Raw genomic sequence first — 18,620 nt, 5'->3', positions numbered from 1 at the left:
CCTCCCTGCTTCAAAGTACGATGCAGCTGCCCCAGCTTGGATTTCCAGGGGCCAAATGCTGGTACCTCCACGAGGGAGCAAGCCCCAGGGCCGGGGGAGCAGGGCATGACAGCAGCAGCCCCACGGCTGTGCGGCACATTCGTCTCCAGCCCCTTCAGCCTGGCATCATTTTGCAGAATTGAACACCTTGCCCAGCATCCAGCCAGAGGAAAGAGTGGCATGTCAACCATGTGGCCGCCACCCGAGAGGACATCCGAGACCAGCAGAGAGGTCTTGGGTCCTGCTGGGAGAAGCTAGGTGAGATGGAGAGAGACGGCTTGAAGGCCATCAGCACACCCCTCGAGGACAGAGCACTAAGGATTAAATCCAAATACTTTTCTCCAGTCTGGCACGAACTCACTCGCTCTTTCTGGGGCTCAGCTTCACCACCAAGGAGCCCCACTCTCAGGGATGCTGATACTCAAGCCCCCCTTTATAAAGGGTTTGGAGACCCTGGGAGGAAAGATCCCAAGCTAGCGCAGAGCCGGATGGCTCGATTTAATGGGTGCAATGAATTCAATGTTCCCCCCGCTGCAGAGCGCCTACCGCCAGGGGTGACAGCACACGTAACCGAGCACGCATGGGACTCCGTGTACTAATAAGAGCCTGCACCCGAGGTCAAGTCGTCCATGGACCTGAGACACAGCCTTGCCTGTGCCTGCCGGCTGGCTTCCCCGGAAAAAGCAGGGCTTGCAATTGAAATACCAAGGGAAGGCGAGTCACGGCTGAGGAGGGGTGGTCGTATAAACACGCTCGTTCCACCCACGCCGAAATGGCCTATTATCGGCGCTGATGGGGTCACAGATCACCGGCCAGCAAGGGCTTTCCACTGGCTTGGAACAAACGTCCTGCGGTGATGCAATGCTATTTGCCAAGAAGAAAGGCAGGCATGGCGGCAGCACGTGACATCCAGCGGGGCTGGGGGCAGAGAGGTGGCTTATGAATGGAGGCACGGGCAGGCATCGCTCAGGCCGGTAGCACAAGGGGTGCAAGCCCACTGGTACCATTCAGACCCAATACCAGCGTTTAGCCTTTCGAATGGTGCACACATCCTCTAGTCCATCTTCTCAGCATCAGCCCAATGGTCAGAAGCTGGAAACAAGCTGGCTGGACCCGTCTGGTTATGCAAGTGCCTTGGCTAAATCCCTGGGCTGATTTAGTCTGGAGAAGAGAAGACCGAGGGGGATTGAATAGCAGCCTTCACCTCCCTGCAGGGAGGCTGCAAAGAGGATGGAGCTGGACTGGTCTCAGTGGGGGCAGATGACAGAAGGAGCAATGGGCTCAAGTTGCAACAAGGGAAGCTGAGGTTGGATATTAGGAAAAACTCTCACTAGGAGGGTAGTAAAACACTGAAACAGGTCACCCAGAGAGGTGGTGGAGTCTCCATCCTTGGAGGTTTTGAAGGCCCGGGTAGACAAAGAGGATTATGTTTTATAAAGGAGGAATTTAATCACACCCAAAGCTCTGTGTGGCTGCCTCAAAGACAGATTTTCTAAGATGGCCATCAAAAAAATTCACACAGGCACCTTTTAAGTCAGACGCTAAAGAAGGAGAGAGAAGAAAAGACTATCATCTGTGATTTGATTTTTCCCATAGGTATGATCATAGGACAAGAGGGACGTCCTGAATTATCCCATGGCTGCATGCAATTACACCATAAACATAGGGTTCCATCTATAAATACCTTATACATACTATCTTTACACTAATTAAGCTGTTTCTCTACTCTTCCCGTGGGCAGTTCCTGCCTCGTTACTTCAGCATCTGCTTCCTCTGCCTACCCCACCGCAGTCACATCTATGTATTGCATTTATCTTACTTCATTCATAATTACTTAATTCCTTTTGCAATCAGAATTATTTTTTTTCTGAAATGGGGCAACTTTACTGCATATTTTTTGACTGCAGGTTCTGAATTGCTTGACTTCCCAGCACAAAAGAGTAATTCTGTATGATCATTTATAGGTGGATGGCACTGAAAAGAGTGATCTGTAGTAGTTTATTGGGAAAACTGGAGGTTTTGAAGACCCGGGCAGACAAAGCCTTGTGTGGGATAATGTGGTTGGGGCTGGTCCTACTTGGAGCAGGGGATTGGACTAGATGTGACCCCCCTGAGGTCCCTTCAACCCTCATTGTCTATGCAGCAGGGGAAAGGTAGCCCAGGCATAAAAGACCCCAGGTTCCATCCCCTTCTCTGCCACTAGCATCCAGTGCAGCCTTGGTCAAGTCACTTGGTCTTCCTCTGTGGGGCCCCTGGGAGAAGCGAGCTCATCACAGTCTCCACCAGCACAGAGGACTTGGCAATGTTCACCTGGGACTTGCAACGGCAACATTACATCGGCGTGTTGGACATGACACGCAGGAGCAAAACATAGCTGCCTTCTCCAGGAGAGACACGCACACAGGCCTCCCCCAGCTACTAGACCTCAAAGAGGCAGCCCCGGAAAGAACGAAGCCTCTTAAAAGGCCCCGTGCAGTAGAGAAATAGTAGTTGATCCTTCTGGACCATGGTGCGTGCATGGGAAGTCACCAGGACCATCAGTGCATACACCTGGACAGGAGCATGGGGGAGCAGAGGCTGCTCGGCACCTTCCACACCCCTTTCAGACCATGGAGACAGAATCCAAAGGCCAAACCGAGTCAGGACTTTCAGTGCCTTGATAGCTACAGTTATATACACAGTTATATAAACATCCAGGAATTGAACCTAGGTCTCCTGCACAGCAGATAAGGAATCTACCACTGAACCGCAACAGCCAGCGCAGGGGCAGGAATCTCTTGCAAACCCAGTTCAAGACAGCCCATGTGCTGAAGGGCAGCGTTAGCCAGTCTGAGGCTGAGTTAGGATTTGGTCTGGTATTAGCAAACGGTCACAAATGCATTGGAAGTATCCCAAAGCATCTCTACACGAGATGCTAACAGCACAGTAGCCTAATAACACCCCGCAGTAGTGTGCCCGGCAAAAACCGTGCTAATATGCTACAGCGCAGTAGTATGAGGCTACTGCATAGTAAGCATCGCTAAAAACCCGTGTGCTAGTCCTAGTGCGCTGCAGTGCAAGTTACTGCACGTTGATTTTGTACTTAGTTAACCAACTTAATGTGCAGTAACTACGGCACATTCATGAATGTGTAGACGCTCCCTGTTAGGATCAAAGATTCGAGGCAAAGCAAGCAGAAGTGTCCCTGCTACCAGTGAAGATGGGACCCTAGTTGAAGACGGGGCTGAAGAAAGGTTGGTCTGCACGCGCCTGGATCTATCCCATACCCCCCAGCATCCTCCTTGGAATGAGAATGGGGACCGGGTGGGCAAGCGCAGTGTGCAGGTGCTAGAAAAATTAAAACTTTGAATCCAAGGCATGGTGCATTATTACAGTCCACGGCTCCATCCAAATGCTGTTGGCAAAAACTTTCCAAGCCCAGCACCGCACTCCCGGCGGGCCAGAGTTTCGTCTCCGTTGCCAGCCAGGGGGTGCACCCGGGACGACAGCGACATTCCAGCAATTAATGGACCGGTTGTTCCAACACCATTTAAATCCCCCCGTGCATCACCCTGGGATCACGTCAGCAGGCTCGTCTGGCAACGGGCCATTTACAGCGGAGCGGGGAGAGCCAGAGGGGCGCCGAGTTAACCATAAACCCTGGGAAGTTCTGGATCACTTGGCCCATTGAAACCAGGTGCGCTTCAGTGGAGCCAAATGCAAAGCAAGACACCTCAGGGCAAGGAACGTGATGTGGGAAGGAAGGAGCATCTCAAGCACCCAGCACGAGGCCCGGGGGGGCAGGGTGAGCACGTTTCTGGGGTGCATAAGCCAAAGGGGTAGCAACAAGACAATGCCTTTCCCTCCACAGACAGCACGGGATCGACGGGAGACTTGATTATACTATCCAAGCCTCTCTGTGGGGAAAAGATACTGGGGATAAAGGAGTGTAATTCAGTGGAAAAGCAGACAAGAGACCCAACGGCTGGAAGCTGAAGCCAGAGAAATCTGAGCCGTAATCCCAATTATAACCATGGGAAGAGGCTGGGAGAAAACTGGTGGAGTTCCCAGCTCTTACAAACTTGGATTTAGAGACCGGATATCTTTGGGGAAGGTACAGATTAGCCAGACAAGATACTGGACTCGAGACAGGCATAACGGTGATGTCCAATGGCTGGGGACATGCAGGCAATCAGGTCACAGGTTTTAAACAGCCCTGTTGGGCCTGAAAACTAGCTCAAGAGTTGCAATAGGTAAAGCATGTGTTCAAGGAGCCCATGATCAGAAACCTGTGGCAGGATAGTCGTTACAAGGGCACCGAACAGCTCGGCACCTTGCAATCTCCTCCCAAGCTACTCCTAGGGGAGGCTCTTTGCAACCGCTAGCTCCAAACCCCCAAGCCCATCTCTCTGGATCTGGCTGCCATCGAGCTGCAAGTTCTTCTTGATTTCTAGCCAGAGCGATCCACCTTGTTGGTACCGACTGTCCCAGGAGCTGCTTTAGCAAAGGGTGATCTTTATTCACAGCACCACAGCCGTGTTTCCCACACTTGAGGACATGCAGTCTTTATGGGTGCAAAATGCACCCCAAACAGCCCTGACGCAGCATGTGAGCAACTCCTGGTGCATGACGGGCCGTGCACAAGCACAGCGATGTCACACCCGCGTGGACCGGTCCTGTGGCTTCTTCGGACTGTTCCCATCAGAGCCACTTTCTGCCGCGTGCTGCGACTGCTGCTCTCTGCGCCCGAGGATGGCGGCCTTTAAACAACCACAACTGCATGGACTGGGTCAGACCCTAGGTCCATCTCGCCCAGGGTGCTGTGTCACACGGAGGCAGAGAGCAGAGGCTGGAGGGAGAGGGAATGGGGTCTGAGCAGGGGTTTTCCCCCGATCCTCTCTCTCTTGCAGACTCCAGCATTTAAGGTCCGATTCAGAGGCCGTGCCCCTTGCTCCCCTGCTCAATAGCAACGGCTGCCCCTTTCCTCCAGGCCCGTGTCCAACCCCTTGGTGACTCTGGCCGAACTGCGAGTTCCCACCACGTCTGGTAGCTGCAAGTCTCAGTTTCAATGACACGCTGTGGAAAAGAGCCAATTCCCAAAAAGCAAACCTCGAAATATCACTCGTAAGCCAACAAGAATGATCCCAACGAGGACAAATGTATTCAAGGTGTGGATGCACCATGCATTTAGAAAGGGACATCGTGATACTTTCTAATAATTTCCTTCTTAATAACCCTGAATGTGGCCTTTGCCTTTTTGACAGCTGCTGAGCGCGGAGCTGATGTATTAGCAAACTGTCCACGGTGGCTCCCACATCTTTTCCCCACAGCTCATGGAGAGCCCGGCAGAGCGCAGGCAGAGTTTGGGTTAGTTCTGCACCACCCTACACTGATCGACACCAAATGTCATCTGCCGTTTAGTTGCCCGTGGGCCCAACAGTGCCAGATCCTTCTGTAGCTCCTCATGGTCCACCTTGGTCTCGACCAGGTTGAATAATGTTGCGTTGTCCATAAATTTGGCCCCATCGTCATTCGCCCCCTTTTCCGGATCGTTGGTGGATATGGGAAACAGCGCTGGTCCCCACACAGATCCCGGGGGGCCCTGCTCTTTACTTCTTTCCATCCTGAGGACTGACCATTTGTACTCACTCCTTGCTTTCTGCCTTTGAGCCAGTTTCTAATCCACCAGCGCCGTTCCCTGTAACCCCTTTCTGGAGCACTTGAAGCCATTTCTGTTCAGGAGCACAGGGCTGGATGGGGCCTCCCAGACCACCGATACCAATCCCCTGTTGACCATTAACCCCGGATCCCCACCCTCCGACACCACAAGGAGAGGAGCAGGATCCCGAACATGAAAAGCATCACGAGACACTTGAAGAAAACCATGTTCCCCTCGGACCCGATGAGCTGGTGAGGTCCTTCCAGCCCTACCGTCCATGTCTACGTGCTGTTCCACGTCTCTTCTTCCTTCTCCACATCTGCCTGACGTTGGAGAAGTCACTCTGGTGACGAGAGCGGACAAGGCTGCAAGCACAGAGCGGGGCTGTACGGCTGTCTGGGACGGAGGTATTGTGGGGTGTTGAATTCACCTGCTTTACCACGGGACACGTGTGTCCTCTTGCGTCATTGCCGTGGTGGCTCTGGAATGGGACTCGTGGCTCACCGCAAGTGTGTGGCCTCACTAAGGACCTTCCTCACCCACTCCCCAGGGGTCTTCGCCTCACCATGGGGGCACCCCCATAGCAGACATAGGGGCCAGGGGACCTTTGCAGTCTCTTCTTGCTGAGCATCCCCCTCCCCGGCAGACCAGCTGATGGGACCTGCTCCAGCTGGCTGTAGGGCAGGCATCTCCATCTCCACCCAGCACCCTGAAACGGGTCCCGTCCTCCGTGACAGATGTGCTAGGCTTGCATCGGGTCCAGGGCTTGGGGGACCAGTGCAGAGGACCCAGTTGCTCTGGGGGGCCGGCGTGTGGGAGGACAGATGAGCCCTTCCCCGGCACCTTCCTGAAAGCCGAGAGACCCACAGCAGAGAGCTCCAGGAACTGCAGAGCCCCCGTGTCCTCACGCCAACGGGCAGACCCTCAACTCGGCACTGCTGAGAGCAGGGGGCTTCCACCGTGCCCTCCCTAACCCCGGGGAGCCGCCTCGCGTAAAAGGGATCAAGTTCCTTTGCCAGCCATCTCCTTGCCCTCTAATCCACCAGTGCCATTCCCTGTAACCCCTTTCTGGAGCACGTGCAGCCGTTCCCATTCCCGTTTAGGAGCACAGGGCTGGATGGGGCCTCCCAGACCACTGATACCAGTCCCCTGTTAACCATTAACCCCGGATCCCCACCCTCCGGGGGGGCTCCACACCCATTGCACGCTGGTGGCAGGCTAGGAAGAAGCAAGCCCGCCATGCCAAAACGCCGGGAGAGAGACCACAGCAGCACGGCTGCCACTGGTAATGGGGGGTGCGAAGAGGGGTGTATTCATGCCCCTCTTTAACAGCAGCTGCTGTTTGCCCCTGCTGGAGACAGGCTCTCAGGCTAGCCATAGGCTTTGCCCAGGATAGCAATCATGCTGACCCAGGACAGCAATTCTTGTTAGCAAACCCACATGCACCGGGGTGCTCAGGCCAGAGCAGAGGTCCTGTCTGCCCCACGCCAGCTCACCTCTTCCGGAGGGCCGACGGATGCAGCAGCCAAGGGCAGGAGCAGGATCTACAAGCGAACAGCAAGCCCCCGGCACTGTCTCCCAAACCGGTCAGCTGCTGGGGGTGGACCAAGGGTCCCAGGGAGCTGCCTCTGTAGCAGGCTGGGGACCTGCACCAGCTCCAGCTCCCCGCCCTTGAGCAGCCTCACCTGTGGCTCCCTCACACCTGGGCCCATCGGCAGCGGGGCAGGCAGCCCTGGCCCAACCTGCACTGGCTTGGCTCCGTTCTGATCCCAGGGCAGGCTTCTCCTCGCCTCCCTTCCAGCGCATATGGAAAGGAGAGTTTGGGGGGTGGTAATGGGGGCAGGTCTGGCTTGGCTTGTGGTCAGAGAAGTGAGCGCCTGTGTGTGACAGTGCCCCGGTGCAGAGCCAAATCCAGGGGTTCACCCCTCTGCCTTCCTGGCCCTGCACCGTGCTGGAGGAATGAGCAGTGCCAGCTGGTGGTAGTTAGGGAGGCCTTCAGGCTGCTCTAATTCACTCTTTGCTTTCTCTACACCCCCTCCCAGCCCCAGGGCGAGGAGCAGGGCTGGACAGAGCCCTTCTACTGCTGCACTAAGCCCCTGGCATCCCTCTCCACATGCCCTTTACGTGGCTGTCACAGCTGCGCTGCAAACATACCACCCTGGGCCGTGGCACCTGCCTCCCCGCATCTGTGCAGTGCCACGGAGCAAGCCAGCCAGCCCTGCCATGCTCATTAACACCCTGGCATGTGTGGATGCAGTGATGCTGCTTCCCACTGAGGTCGGGAGATCGTGTCTGAAGGTCCGTCTGCCTGGCTCGGTGAGCCTGCGACCTGAAAAATCGGCTCTGGCAAGGGATGGGATAAAAGCCCAGGCGTCCTGCAGCATCGTTCGGGGGGGGATAACCCCTGCAATCCTTTTCTCCTGCAGATTTTGAATGCCAGGGGTGAGCAATCCCCTTCCTTCACCAACCCCCATATAGCCAACGGGGCGACTGTCTCCAATGCCTAATGACTCCGCTCTGGTCCCACCCGCCCAGCTGACGGGTTAATCAGTGACTCACTTTATTAGCTCTGCCAAGGGGACTGGAAAATCCCAGCCAAGGGCCGATGGCTGGGTCTGTGCAGCCTTCCCGCCACACCGGCTCCCACGCAGCCCCGCGGCTTAATGGGCCGATGCCAGCAGGGCTGGTACGTGATCCCATGTCCTTGGGGCTGGCACAGGGAAGTGGGCAGGACACCCAGGAAAGCCCCCTCGTTAAGTGAAGGAAATTTTCCAGGTCCTAAATTTCTACGTGCATGCAAATCATCAGGGGAGGGGGCTTTGCTCCAAACAGGGGGCCCGGGTTGTTCCCCCTCCTCAGGGCATTTGCTGCTGCAGGAAGCCCTTCATCGCACACAGCCCAGACCCCCTCCAGTCGTCCTTCGCGTCTCCCCCTGCCCGTGCCCGGGCTGCCAGCACCTCCCCAAGGGCTCCATGTCCCGGGGAGTGCAGATGTGGGGATTTTTCCACTGCACTGAATTCATCCAGGATGGACGCGGTTGCTGCCCGCCCTCTGCAGACCTCAGCAGTGTAGGTCTCTCTCTCCCTCCAGTGGCCCAAGGCCTGAAGGGACAGAGGCTCTTGGCTCTTGGGGCCCCAGCATTATCAAACCAGCTTTGGCTCCTGATTCTGTTAAACCCCAGAGGAGCCAGGACAGCTCAGAGCTCACCTAGGACCTGGGAGGCCCACCCCCAGCCCAGCCCTGCCTGCCACTGACCTCCTTGGGCATGTTACTTAACCTTCTGCCTGGGACCCGTAGAGGAAGCGAGCCGGTCACTGGGTTTACTGCATTACACGTCATCTGCCGCTCCTCTGTCACCGGTGCTGCATTGTGTGCGTGTGTGTTACTGTGTGCATGCATGTGTCTTTTATCGTGTGCGAGTTAGTGTGCTGCGTGTGCTTGTTCCTGAGTGCAAGGACACGTGCATGTGTGAGTATGTGGGTGTGTGCATGAGTGCATTTGTGCAAAGCACTTGTGTCCCCCTCTGCCTGTTGCGGTTCAGACTGTAGCAGGTGGATCGTGGCCGAAGGAAGTAAATGCCGGGAGGGGACAGTGCAACAGGACAGGGCCGTTCATCCTGGTGCCATGGGGCACCCTGGGAGACGTGTCCCCTGCCCCGGGGCCAGGCAGCTGGGCCTGCAGTCAGCCCAGCCCCTGATGGCAGGGCCCGCACAGTGAAAGGAAGAGACTGAGCTGGAAGGCAGCAAAGAGATGGACGGAGGCTCCTCCACAGCCTGGGCAGGGCAGATCCCCTTCCAGGACCCCCCTCCCTTTGCTCATCACAGCAGGATCCAGTCCAGGCCGTGGCTGAGAGCCCACGAGAGCACGCAGAGGCTCTTGCAGTGACAATCCTAGACCAAGGGCATGGCAGGAACCAGGAAGGCTTTTGCCACCCTGTCACAATCCTGCTCTGGGGCTCAGCAGAGCAGAGGCCCGGGGTGGGGGTGAGCATCAAGTCTTCCCTCCCCGGAGGTCCGTGCATCATTGCAGCGTCCTGGAAGTCCCACGAGAGGCCCAGAGCTGCCTGCCACAGCTCTGCAGACTGCAAGGACCATCCCGCGGGCCCTGGGGCAGGACAGCACAGGAGAGCTCACGCTGCCGTGGCCCTGGCTACTGCCCATCTGCACACAGAGGCTTCCCCCGCCAGGGCCACGTGCCCAGCACCAGGCCTCTCGAACACACATGCCACCTGGAAACGGAGCAGAAACCCTCCCAAGCACCTCCGGGAGCCACAGAAGCAGACCAGCTAGTCAGGAATTTATTTGAGGGCTGAAGCATATAAATGAACGTGCAGCGGAGCAGGGAATGTGTCCCATAAGGCTGGCACCTCTGGTCCCCCGTGAGAACCCAGGTCTGGTTTTCTTGTGCCCGTTTTACCTGCACTAGACAACCTGACCCTGGCCAGAAATGCCCTTTGGCCAGAAACCACCCCCCCCCCTCTGCTCAGGGGAAGGCAGGATCTGGCCTCTCTTTTGTAGCCGGGGATGCAGCCGCATGCAGACCCGCAAAGGGACGGTCGGCATCCTCGTTCTCGGGGCTGCGCCTCGCACTGGGGAAACGAGGCTGCTGTTTCATGCAAGATCTCAGGGGCTCAGAGATCAAGGAGCAGCCTCCAGGGAGCAGGCAGGACCCCGGGAACCAGGGCACTCGCCTGGGTTGTGCGAGTCTGGGGTTCAAGTCCCGCTCTGCCCAGACTGGCCGGGTCTCTCTCTTCCCCCACCCTTGCCCTTAAGGCAGCATCCAGATGTTGCTGCTGGTCCCGGCTCTGGGGTTCCCCGGGGAGTCTCCTACGGGGCTTGCTTTTGGGGACACACAGGTTTGTGGCCCTGGAAAGACCTGCCTGGGCTGACAGACACAGAGGGTCTCCTCCGAGGGGTCTCCACGCCCGGCAGGGGGGCTCTGCTTCCAGGCCCAGGCGGCAGCAGCAGGAAACCCCCTGCCCTCATCCCGAGGGCTTTGCCCCAGCTGCCGGTCGACAGGTCCACGTCACACCTTCGTTTCCCCCCTCCACTGCAGGGTGAAGTTGGTGCAGGGGAAATTGCTCTTCAGATCCTGGAGAAGCTGGAGGGACAGCACCACAGTGAGCACAGCCTTTGTCTCAGGGACTGCGCCCTCCTACGCTGCCCTTGCAGGGGGTCTGTGCTCCCACTAGCTTCCCCAGCCCAGTCCTGCTCTCACCCAGCTGCATCTCCCCCCCGGGGTAGCACGGAGACCCCCACCCCGAGCCATCGGTGCTCTGAACCGCCAGCCTTGGACGTTCCCTGTTGCTCCATCTCGCCCAGCCCGGGAGCTGCTAGGACCCCATCCCACGTCTGTCCGTGGGCTCTCACCGTCGACAAAATCAGGTCCCTGACCGCGGGGTCGGTGAGGTTGAGCGAAGTGCTTACGTCCAGTGACAGCAAGAGGTGATTCGCGGCTGTGAGCAGAGACAGCAAAGATTCACTGATTATTTGCATGACAACAGCATTGCAAGACCCCCCCTCACCTCCACCCCCACCAAGACCAAGCACATGGAGATGGACCATTGCAGGCTCAATTATAGGTCGACCCCGTGTATAAGGCAATTTTCCTAATTCTTTGGGAGGAGAGAGAGAGAGAGACTTTGACTCGGAGTAAACCAGTAACTCGAGCTCAGGTGCAAGAGGCTGCGGTTGCGGGCAGGTTCAGAGTCCAAACGCTGCTGGCAGGGGAGGCTATTATGGAAACATTCATGCACCATCCAACCCCTCCATCCCCAAATAAAAAGCTGTTTTTGCTGCATGGCTACATCGGAGTAGACTGGCTGGACTAGGAGGGGGTGAGAAGAAGAGTTATCGTGATCCTTAAGTGACACACTTTGGAATGGAGACAGGAAAAGGCTAAGGGACGTGACTATGGACGTCCAAGGGATCTGTGGCAGAGAGGGAGACAGGACCAGCTTCAAAAGGGTCCATCCCTCTGATCCTGGCAGATCAGCCCAGCCCTCTGCCCAAGGTGGGCAAACGGGACAGGGTTGGTAAGGCTGAGGGGATGAAGTCGGGCAGTCGGTCTCCGCTGTGGGAGACGGACCCTAGGCAGAGGCAGCCAGGGATGGTGTCTGGAGTCCAGCTGAGTGCTCAGAGCTGGGGCAGAGACTGAAACCATGGTTTTTCCATGCTCCTCTCAAGGCCCCAGGAGAAAGCTGGGTAGAAGATCCCCTTCCTCAGGGGCAGGAAGCAGGGCTGGGGGCAGGACTGCCAGCTCCCGGTCCCAGCTGGAGGGACACAAGAGGACAAGAGGGCACTGTGGCTCTGAGGACGATGCCCACAGAGCAGCAGGCGAGGGGGTCATGTCCCTCGGCCCAGCTACTCCAGTCTGCCGAGGATGAGGACTGGCGGATGGACGGCACTCACTGGCGTTGGCAGGAGGAGCCGGGCAGGTGGGCAGCGCGGAGGGTGATTGCAGCGCCGTGCTGCCGGGAGTGCTTGGGGGCCAGGGTAGAGCACTTGTTTCAGAAGCTGGAAAGAGAAAGTCGCCGTCAGAGGGGCAGAAACCATCAATCATCAATCCCTACTGACCTTCTCTTTGCCACTGCGTAGTTTGTCAGCCCTCCCCCTGCCCTCCTCAGCATCTCTACACCAAACAGCATCTCTATGCCTCGCTAGTCTCTCCTCCGATGGGCACCCCTCCACGCCACTCATCACCCGGTCAGCCAGAAGCAGGGTGAAGTGGTACCTTAGAGACTGACTGGTTCAGGGGCAGGAGCTTTCACAGGCAATGCCAACTTTGTCAGATGCTAGGAACGGACTCGCAGAAGGAGCACGGTCCTGGCGCGGGTGCAGCAGGATCTTGGCCCCGACACCTCCTGCCTCACCAAGGTGCCACCCTGCCCTGCCTCCACTTCTGGGGCCAGCCTGTTCCCATGACAAGTCAACCCCCCACTTCCAGGTCCGGTTTCCAGAAAAGCAGCTTTCCCCCCACCCCGACTATCAATTCATAGCGCCAGGCGAAGGTCTCCCACAGCCCTCACCCAACCCTGCGGGAGAGGCCAGCGCCCCAGGAAAAGACCCAAAGGAGTAAAGGCACTAAAAAGACTCCAGTAAAAGTTGCACCAAAGACACTTCTGACTTGGGGTTTTCCCTCCAGCACAGCATCCCTCGAGGGCCCCTGCTACCCTGGATGCAGGCAGGGGAGCTGTGGCACTCACGCGTGGTTGTCGTGTTCTGGGTTGGCGCAGCAGTGCCCTGTGTAGTTGTCATTCTAGCTGTTGTGGTTCCAGAGGGCGACATGGTGGCATGGGCCGTCCCGCTGGTCTCAGGTGCTGCAGTGGTGCGGGTGGTAGAAGCGGCTGTAGTTACAAGGAGGGTAACACGTGCGGTTGTACTGCGCACTGTTGCCAGCGTGGTGCCAGCTGTCGTTGTCCTTTCTGCTGGGGTGGTAGGAGGAACCTGCACCGTGGTGGTGCTGGTGGCAGTGCTGGCCACGGGAGTGGTGCTTTGGGGTGCTGTGGTTGTTTCTGGCTCGGTGCTGGTGGCCCCTGCAAGTGTGGTGCTGGGGAGAGGCACAGGAGTTGTGATTTCCTGGGGCACGGAGGTAGTGGAGGCTGCAGTGGTGCCCACAGTAGAGGTCTCAAGGGCTACAGTTGTCGTCGGTGTTGGTGTTACTGTTGATGTGGATACCAGTGCTGATGCTGGTGTTGGTGCTGCTGTTAAGGTGGTAGTATTTCCCTCCAGTTCAGCACCAGTTGACATGGAGGTGGTGTACAGCGCAGTGGAGACAGTCGTTGTATCGGTGGCTCTGGTGGTCTGTGCTGCTGGGCTGGAGGACTGTGCACTTGCTGTTGTGGTGGTGGTAGGAGGAACCTGCACCGTGGTGGTGCTGGTGGCAGTGCTGGCCACGGGAGTGGTGCTTTGGGGTGCTGTGGTTGTTTCTGGCTCGGTGCTGGTGGCCCCTGCAAGTGTGGTGCTGGGGAGAGGCACAGGAGTTGTGATTTCCTGGGGCACGGAGGTAGTGGAGGCTGCAGTGGTGCCCACAGTAGAGGTCTCAAGGGCTACAGTTGTTGTTGGTGTTGGTGTTACTACTGATGTGGATACCAGTGCTGATGTTGGTGTTGGTGCTGCTGTTAAGGTGGTAGTATTTCCCTCCAGTTCAGCACCAGTTGACATGGAGGTGGTGTACAGCGCAGTGGAGACAGTCGTTGTATCGGTGGCTCTGGTGGTCTGTGCTGCCGGGCCGGAGGACTGTGCACTTGCTGTTGTGGTGGTGGTAGGAGGAACCTGCACCGTGGTGGTGCTGGTGGCAGTGCTGGCCACGGGAGTGGTGCTTTGGGGTGCTGTGGTTGTTTCTGGCTCGGTGCTGGTGGCCCCTGCAAGTGTGGTGCTGGGGAGAGGCACAGGAGTTGTGATTTCCTGGGGCACGGAGGTAGTGGAGGCTGCAGTGGTGCCCGTGGGAGAGGTCTCAAGGGCTACAGTTGTTGTTGGTGTTGGTGTTACTACTGATGTGGATACCAGTGCTGATGCTGGTGTTGGTGCTGTTGTTAAGGTGGTAGTATTTCCCTCCAGTTCAGCACCAGTTGACATGGAGGTGGTGTACAAAGCAGTGGAGACAGTCGTTGTATCGGTAGCTCTGGTGGTCTGTGCTGCTGGGCTGGAGGACTGTGCACTTGCTGTTATGGTGGTGGTAGGAGGAACTGGCACCGTGGTGGTGCTGGTGGCAGTGCTGGCCATGGGAGTGGTGCTTTGGGGTGCTGTGGTTGTTTCTGGCTCGGTGCTGGTGGCCCCTGCAAGTGTGGTGCTGGGGAGAGGCACCGGAGTTGTGATTTCCTGGAGCACGGAGGTAGTGGAGGCTGCAGTGGTGCCCGCGGGAGAGGTCTGAAGGGCTACAGTTGTCGTCAGTGTTGGTGTTACTGTTGATGTGGATACCAGTGCTGATGCTGGTGTTGGTGCTGCTGTTAAGGCGGTAGTATTTCCCTCCAGTTCAGCACCAGTTGACATGGAGGTGGTGTACAAAGCAGTGGAGACAGTCGTTGTATCGGTAGCTCTGGTGGTCAGTGCTGCCGGGCCGGAGGACTGTGCACTTGCTGTTGTGGTGGTGGTAGGAGGAACCTGCACCGTGGTGGTGCTGGTGGCAGTGCTGGTCACGGGAGTGGTGCTTTGGGGTGCTGTGGTTGTTTCTGGCTCGGTGCTGGTGGCCCCTGCAAGTGTGGTGCTGGGGAGAGGCACCGGAGTTGTGATTTCCTGGGGCACGGAGGTAGTGGAGGCTGCAGTGGTGCCCACAGTAGAGGTCTCAAGGGCTACAGTTGTTGTTGGTGTTGGTGTTACTACTGATGTGGATACCAGTGCTGATGTTGGTGTTGGTGCTGCTGTTAAGGCGGTAGTATTTCCCTCCAGTTCAGCACCAGTTGACATGGAGGTGGTGTACAAAGCAGTGGAGACAGTCGTTGTATCGGTAGCTCTGGTGGTCAGTGCTGCCGGGCCGGAGGACTGTGCACTTGCTGTTGTGGTGGTGGTAGGAGGAACCTGCACCGTGGTGGTGCTGGTGGCAGTGCTGGCCACGGGAGTGGTGCTTTGGGGTGCTGTGGTTGTTTCTGGCTCGGTGCTGTTGGCCCCTGCAAGTGTGGTGCTGGGGAGAGGCACAGGAGTTGTGATTTCCTGGGGCACGGAGGTAGTGGAGGCTGCAGTGGTGCCCGTGGGAGAGGTCTCAAGGGCTACAGTTGTTGGTGTTGGTGTTACTACTGATGTGGATACCAGTGCTGATGCTGGTGTTGGTGCTGTTGTTAAGGTGGTAGTATTTCCCTCCAGTTCAGCACCAGTTGACATGGAGGTGGTGTACAAAGCAGTGGAGACAGTCGTTGTATCGGTAGCTCTGGTGGTCTGTGCTGCTGGGCTGGAGGACTGTGCACTTGCTGTTATGGTGGTGGTAGGAGGAACTGGCACCGTGGTGGTGCTGGTGGCAGTGCTGGCCATGGGAGTGGTGCTTTGGGGTGCTGTGGTTGTTTCTGGCTCGGTGCTGGTGGCCCCTGCAAGTGTGGTGCTGGGGAGAGGCACCGGAGTTGTGATTTCCTGGAGCACGGAGGTAGTGGAGGCTGCAGTGGTGCCCGCGGGAGAGGTCTGAAGGGCTACAGTTGTCGTCGGTGTTGGTGTTACTGTTGATGTGGATACCAGTGCTGATGCTGGTGTTGGTGCTGCTGTTAAGGCGGTAGTATTTCCCTCCAGTTCAGCACCAGTTGACATGGGGGTGTACAGTGCAACGGAGACAGTTGTCGTACTGTTGGCTCTGGTGGTCTGTGCTGCCGGGCTGGAGGACTGTGCACTTGCTGTCGTGGCTGGAGCGGTTGCGTGAAAGACAACGGTGGAGGTGTCCATGGCGGTGCTGGGGGTCTCTGTCCCTGCCAGGGAGCTCACTGCGGGTGTTGTGCTCTCTGGTGCGGGGGTAACCCGGAGAGTTGTTACCTCTGATGCTGGAGGATTTGTTATAGCAGCTGATGCTGACATGGTGATGGTTGCTAATGGAGTTGTGTGTGTTGTGGATCCAGCCGTAGACCTAAGTGGCAAAGGGGGAACATTGGCTGTAGTTTGTGTCCCGGCTGCTACCGTTGTGAATTCATCCCACCTGAGGCTGCGTGAGGCTCCTGCGGTGATCTCTCCCGTGGGTGTGCGGCTCACTGCGGTGGTGTCAAGGGCAAAGGAGGTGGTGGGAGCTGCTGAGGTGGCCTGTAGTGCAGGGGTGGTCAGTGGTGCTGGGGTGGTGGCTGTTGTTTCACGCTGTGAGACATTACTGGTGTCTGCTCTGGTGGTCTCTGTGGCTTTGCTGCTGCCCAGGAGAGCTGTGCTTTCACCGGGAACGGTTGAGACACCTCCTGTAGTTGTTGGCACCTCTCTTGCGGTCCTTGCAGCTGCAAAAAGACCCGCACAGTCAACCGCAGAGGACGTCTGCTGCACCCCAACCTCCCCGCTGACTCGCTCGCCCACACCATTGGTTTTGTTATCACACAACATGGAGCAACAGGTAATAAAGCATTGTAAATAGTCCTGCTGCTGTAAAAAGTCTTAAACGTACAAAAGCACGACCTGTGCTGGTAGGTGTGCAGATACGATCGCCGGATAATCCCAGAGACCACACAGGGAGGAATCCAGAGCGGTAACAAAAACCCATCCCGCCCCATGGTGGGCTTGCGCAGCTCTTTGCAACAGAAAAACGGCTCTAGTATTTTTCTGTTATTAAAAGACAAATGGAAATGAAGAGCCGGGCATTTCCCGAGGGAGGCCTGAGAAATGCCGTGCTAGTGGAGCACTCCTTCAGGAAGGGAAAGAGAAGGGAGGTGACGGCGAGGTCCCTGCCCAAGCGGACCCGTCTGTGCGGGTTTGCCCTTCTCGGTGGGTCTGGTCCTCACCCTGCAAAGAGCGGTGTTGCATCCTAGATCGCTCCAGCGAGGCCAGAACCCAAAGCGGGCAGATGTGGGGCAACCACCGCCCCACTCCAGGGACAGAGACGGGGGTCCCTGCTGACACTCACCCCAGACGCTGCCAGGCACGGCCCAGCTCAGCAGCAGAACCAGCCACCACGGTCCCAGGCGCCCCATGCTAGCACCCCTGCCGTGTCCCCTGCTGCATCCGTGACGGAGCCCCGCAGCGCCTGTTTGCCTCCACGTCCTGGTTCACTTCATGTCACAGAGGCGGGGTTTCCTCAGGGCACCTGGCAGGGAAGGGCTGGACCGCCCGGGGCAGACAAGACACTCCCAGCTACCGGGTGTCACTGCCAGGACTGCCAAGCCCCGAGCCAGCCTCACGCCAGCTCCCTGGGGGCAAGGAGCAGGGCAGTGTGGAGAGCACCGGGTCCTTCTGGACCCCATAGCAAACCACAGCACCCTCCCGCGGGCTGCCCACGGGCTGGGGTGGGACTATCACATGTGGACGTGCCCACCCAGCTCCTGGGGTGCATCTGCAGCTTAATGGGCTCCAGGTAGCACCCACGTTAGCCCGGGCAGCTCTGCACCAGCTGGGGACGTGCTGACGGCCAGAGCCGCTAGCCCAGACCCAGGAGACGGAGGCGCTGATCCTGACACGGAGGCTGGGATTCATACAGCACGATCAGGAGAGGGGGTTTCTTTGCACCAGTTTTCTACAGGCAGAAACCCCCGTGGAGAGGCATCACGCCCATCACCGCTTGCATTTGGGGATCTGGCTATAGCAAGACACCGGTGAACGGTGATTTCTCCTTGAAGGGCCAGCCTGCACGTTTGCACCGGTCCAGTGCCAGCAGCAAACCCCTTCCAGTGCATGCAAGGCCAGAGGCCCAGCCTGACCCTGGGGAAGCCCCTTATGCGTGTCATGCCTCAGTTTCCCTCTCTGTGAAGGGCTGCCAGGCCGCCAGCCGTGAGCGCTTGCTCCTGAAACTCCTTTTCACGACAAACCGGAGCTGAGAAACAAAGGAAAGCTCAAGTCCTAGAAAGCGTCGACTTCCCTCGGGAATTTTTGGGGGGGACTTGTGGAGAAGCTGGAAAAGGCTGGCAGGTCTCCCGGGAAAATGACTCGGGTTTCAGTTTTCAGGTGCATTTTTCTTTTTAGCTTTCGGGGGGGGAAACGCTGGGTCGGGGCTGACCGATCTGCTCTTTCCAAGGTTTCCCTTTGAACCAGGTGGTGGGAAGGGCAGCGCGTACCTCTCCTCTCCCAGATGTTCAACCATCAGGTACCGTTCTTACAAGAACTGGCCCAAAATTTCCGCAGGGAATAAAGCAGGTGGCAACCAGCCCCGGAGCTCAGATGAAAGGAGCCAAATGATTGAGGGAGGGATGGCCAGGGGCTGGAGCAGATGACCCCGAGGGTCCCCCACAACCTGAGCCAAGGATGGGGACCCAGCAGAGAGGCCTGGCCGGGCTGGACAGGGAGAGCAGCAGTTCTCCAAGTCCGGCGCGGGGTGTGCGAATAGATACAGTACCCCCCGCAAT

General features: G+C 57.5%; 1 protein-coding gene across 1 annotated transcript; it reads right to left on the bottom strand.

Moving 5' to 3' along the window:
* Window positions 1-9,958: 9,958 nt before the first annotated feature.
* On the bottom strand, window positions 9,959-17,500 carry LOC109285082 (mucin-2). Its single transcript, XM_059731252.1, has 5 exons — window positions 17,189-17,500; window positions 12,882-16,568; window positions 12,088-12,192; window positions 11,047-11,132; window positions 9,959-10,777 (listed from the first exon to the last, which is right to left on the bottom strand). The coding sequence occupies exons 1-5, from the start codon at window positions 17,253-17,255 to the stop codon at window positions 10,703-10,705; spliced, it is 4,020 nt and encodes a 1,339-aa protein (XP_059587235.1). The 5' UTR covers window positions 17,256-17,500; the 3' UTR covers window positions 9,959-10,702.
* Window positions 17,501-18,620: the final 1,120 nt, after the last annotated feature.

The sequence above is a fragment of the Alligator mississippiensis genome, chromosome 7 (genome assembly GCF_030867095.1).
Source record: "Alligator mississippiensis isolate rAllMis1 chromosome 7, rAllMis1, whole genome shotgun sequence".
NCBI classification, from domain to species: Eukaryota; Metazoa; Chordata; order Crocodylia; family Alligatoridae; genus Alligator; species Alligator mississippiensis.
This window is presented reverse-complemented; position numbering and strand designations above follow the sequence as displayed.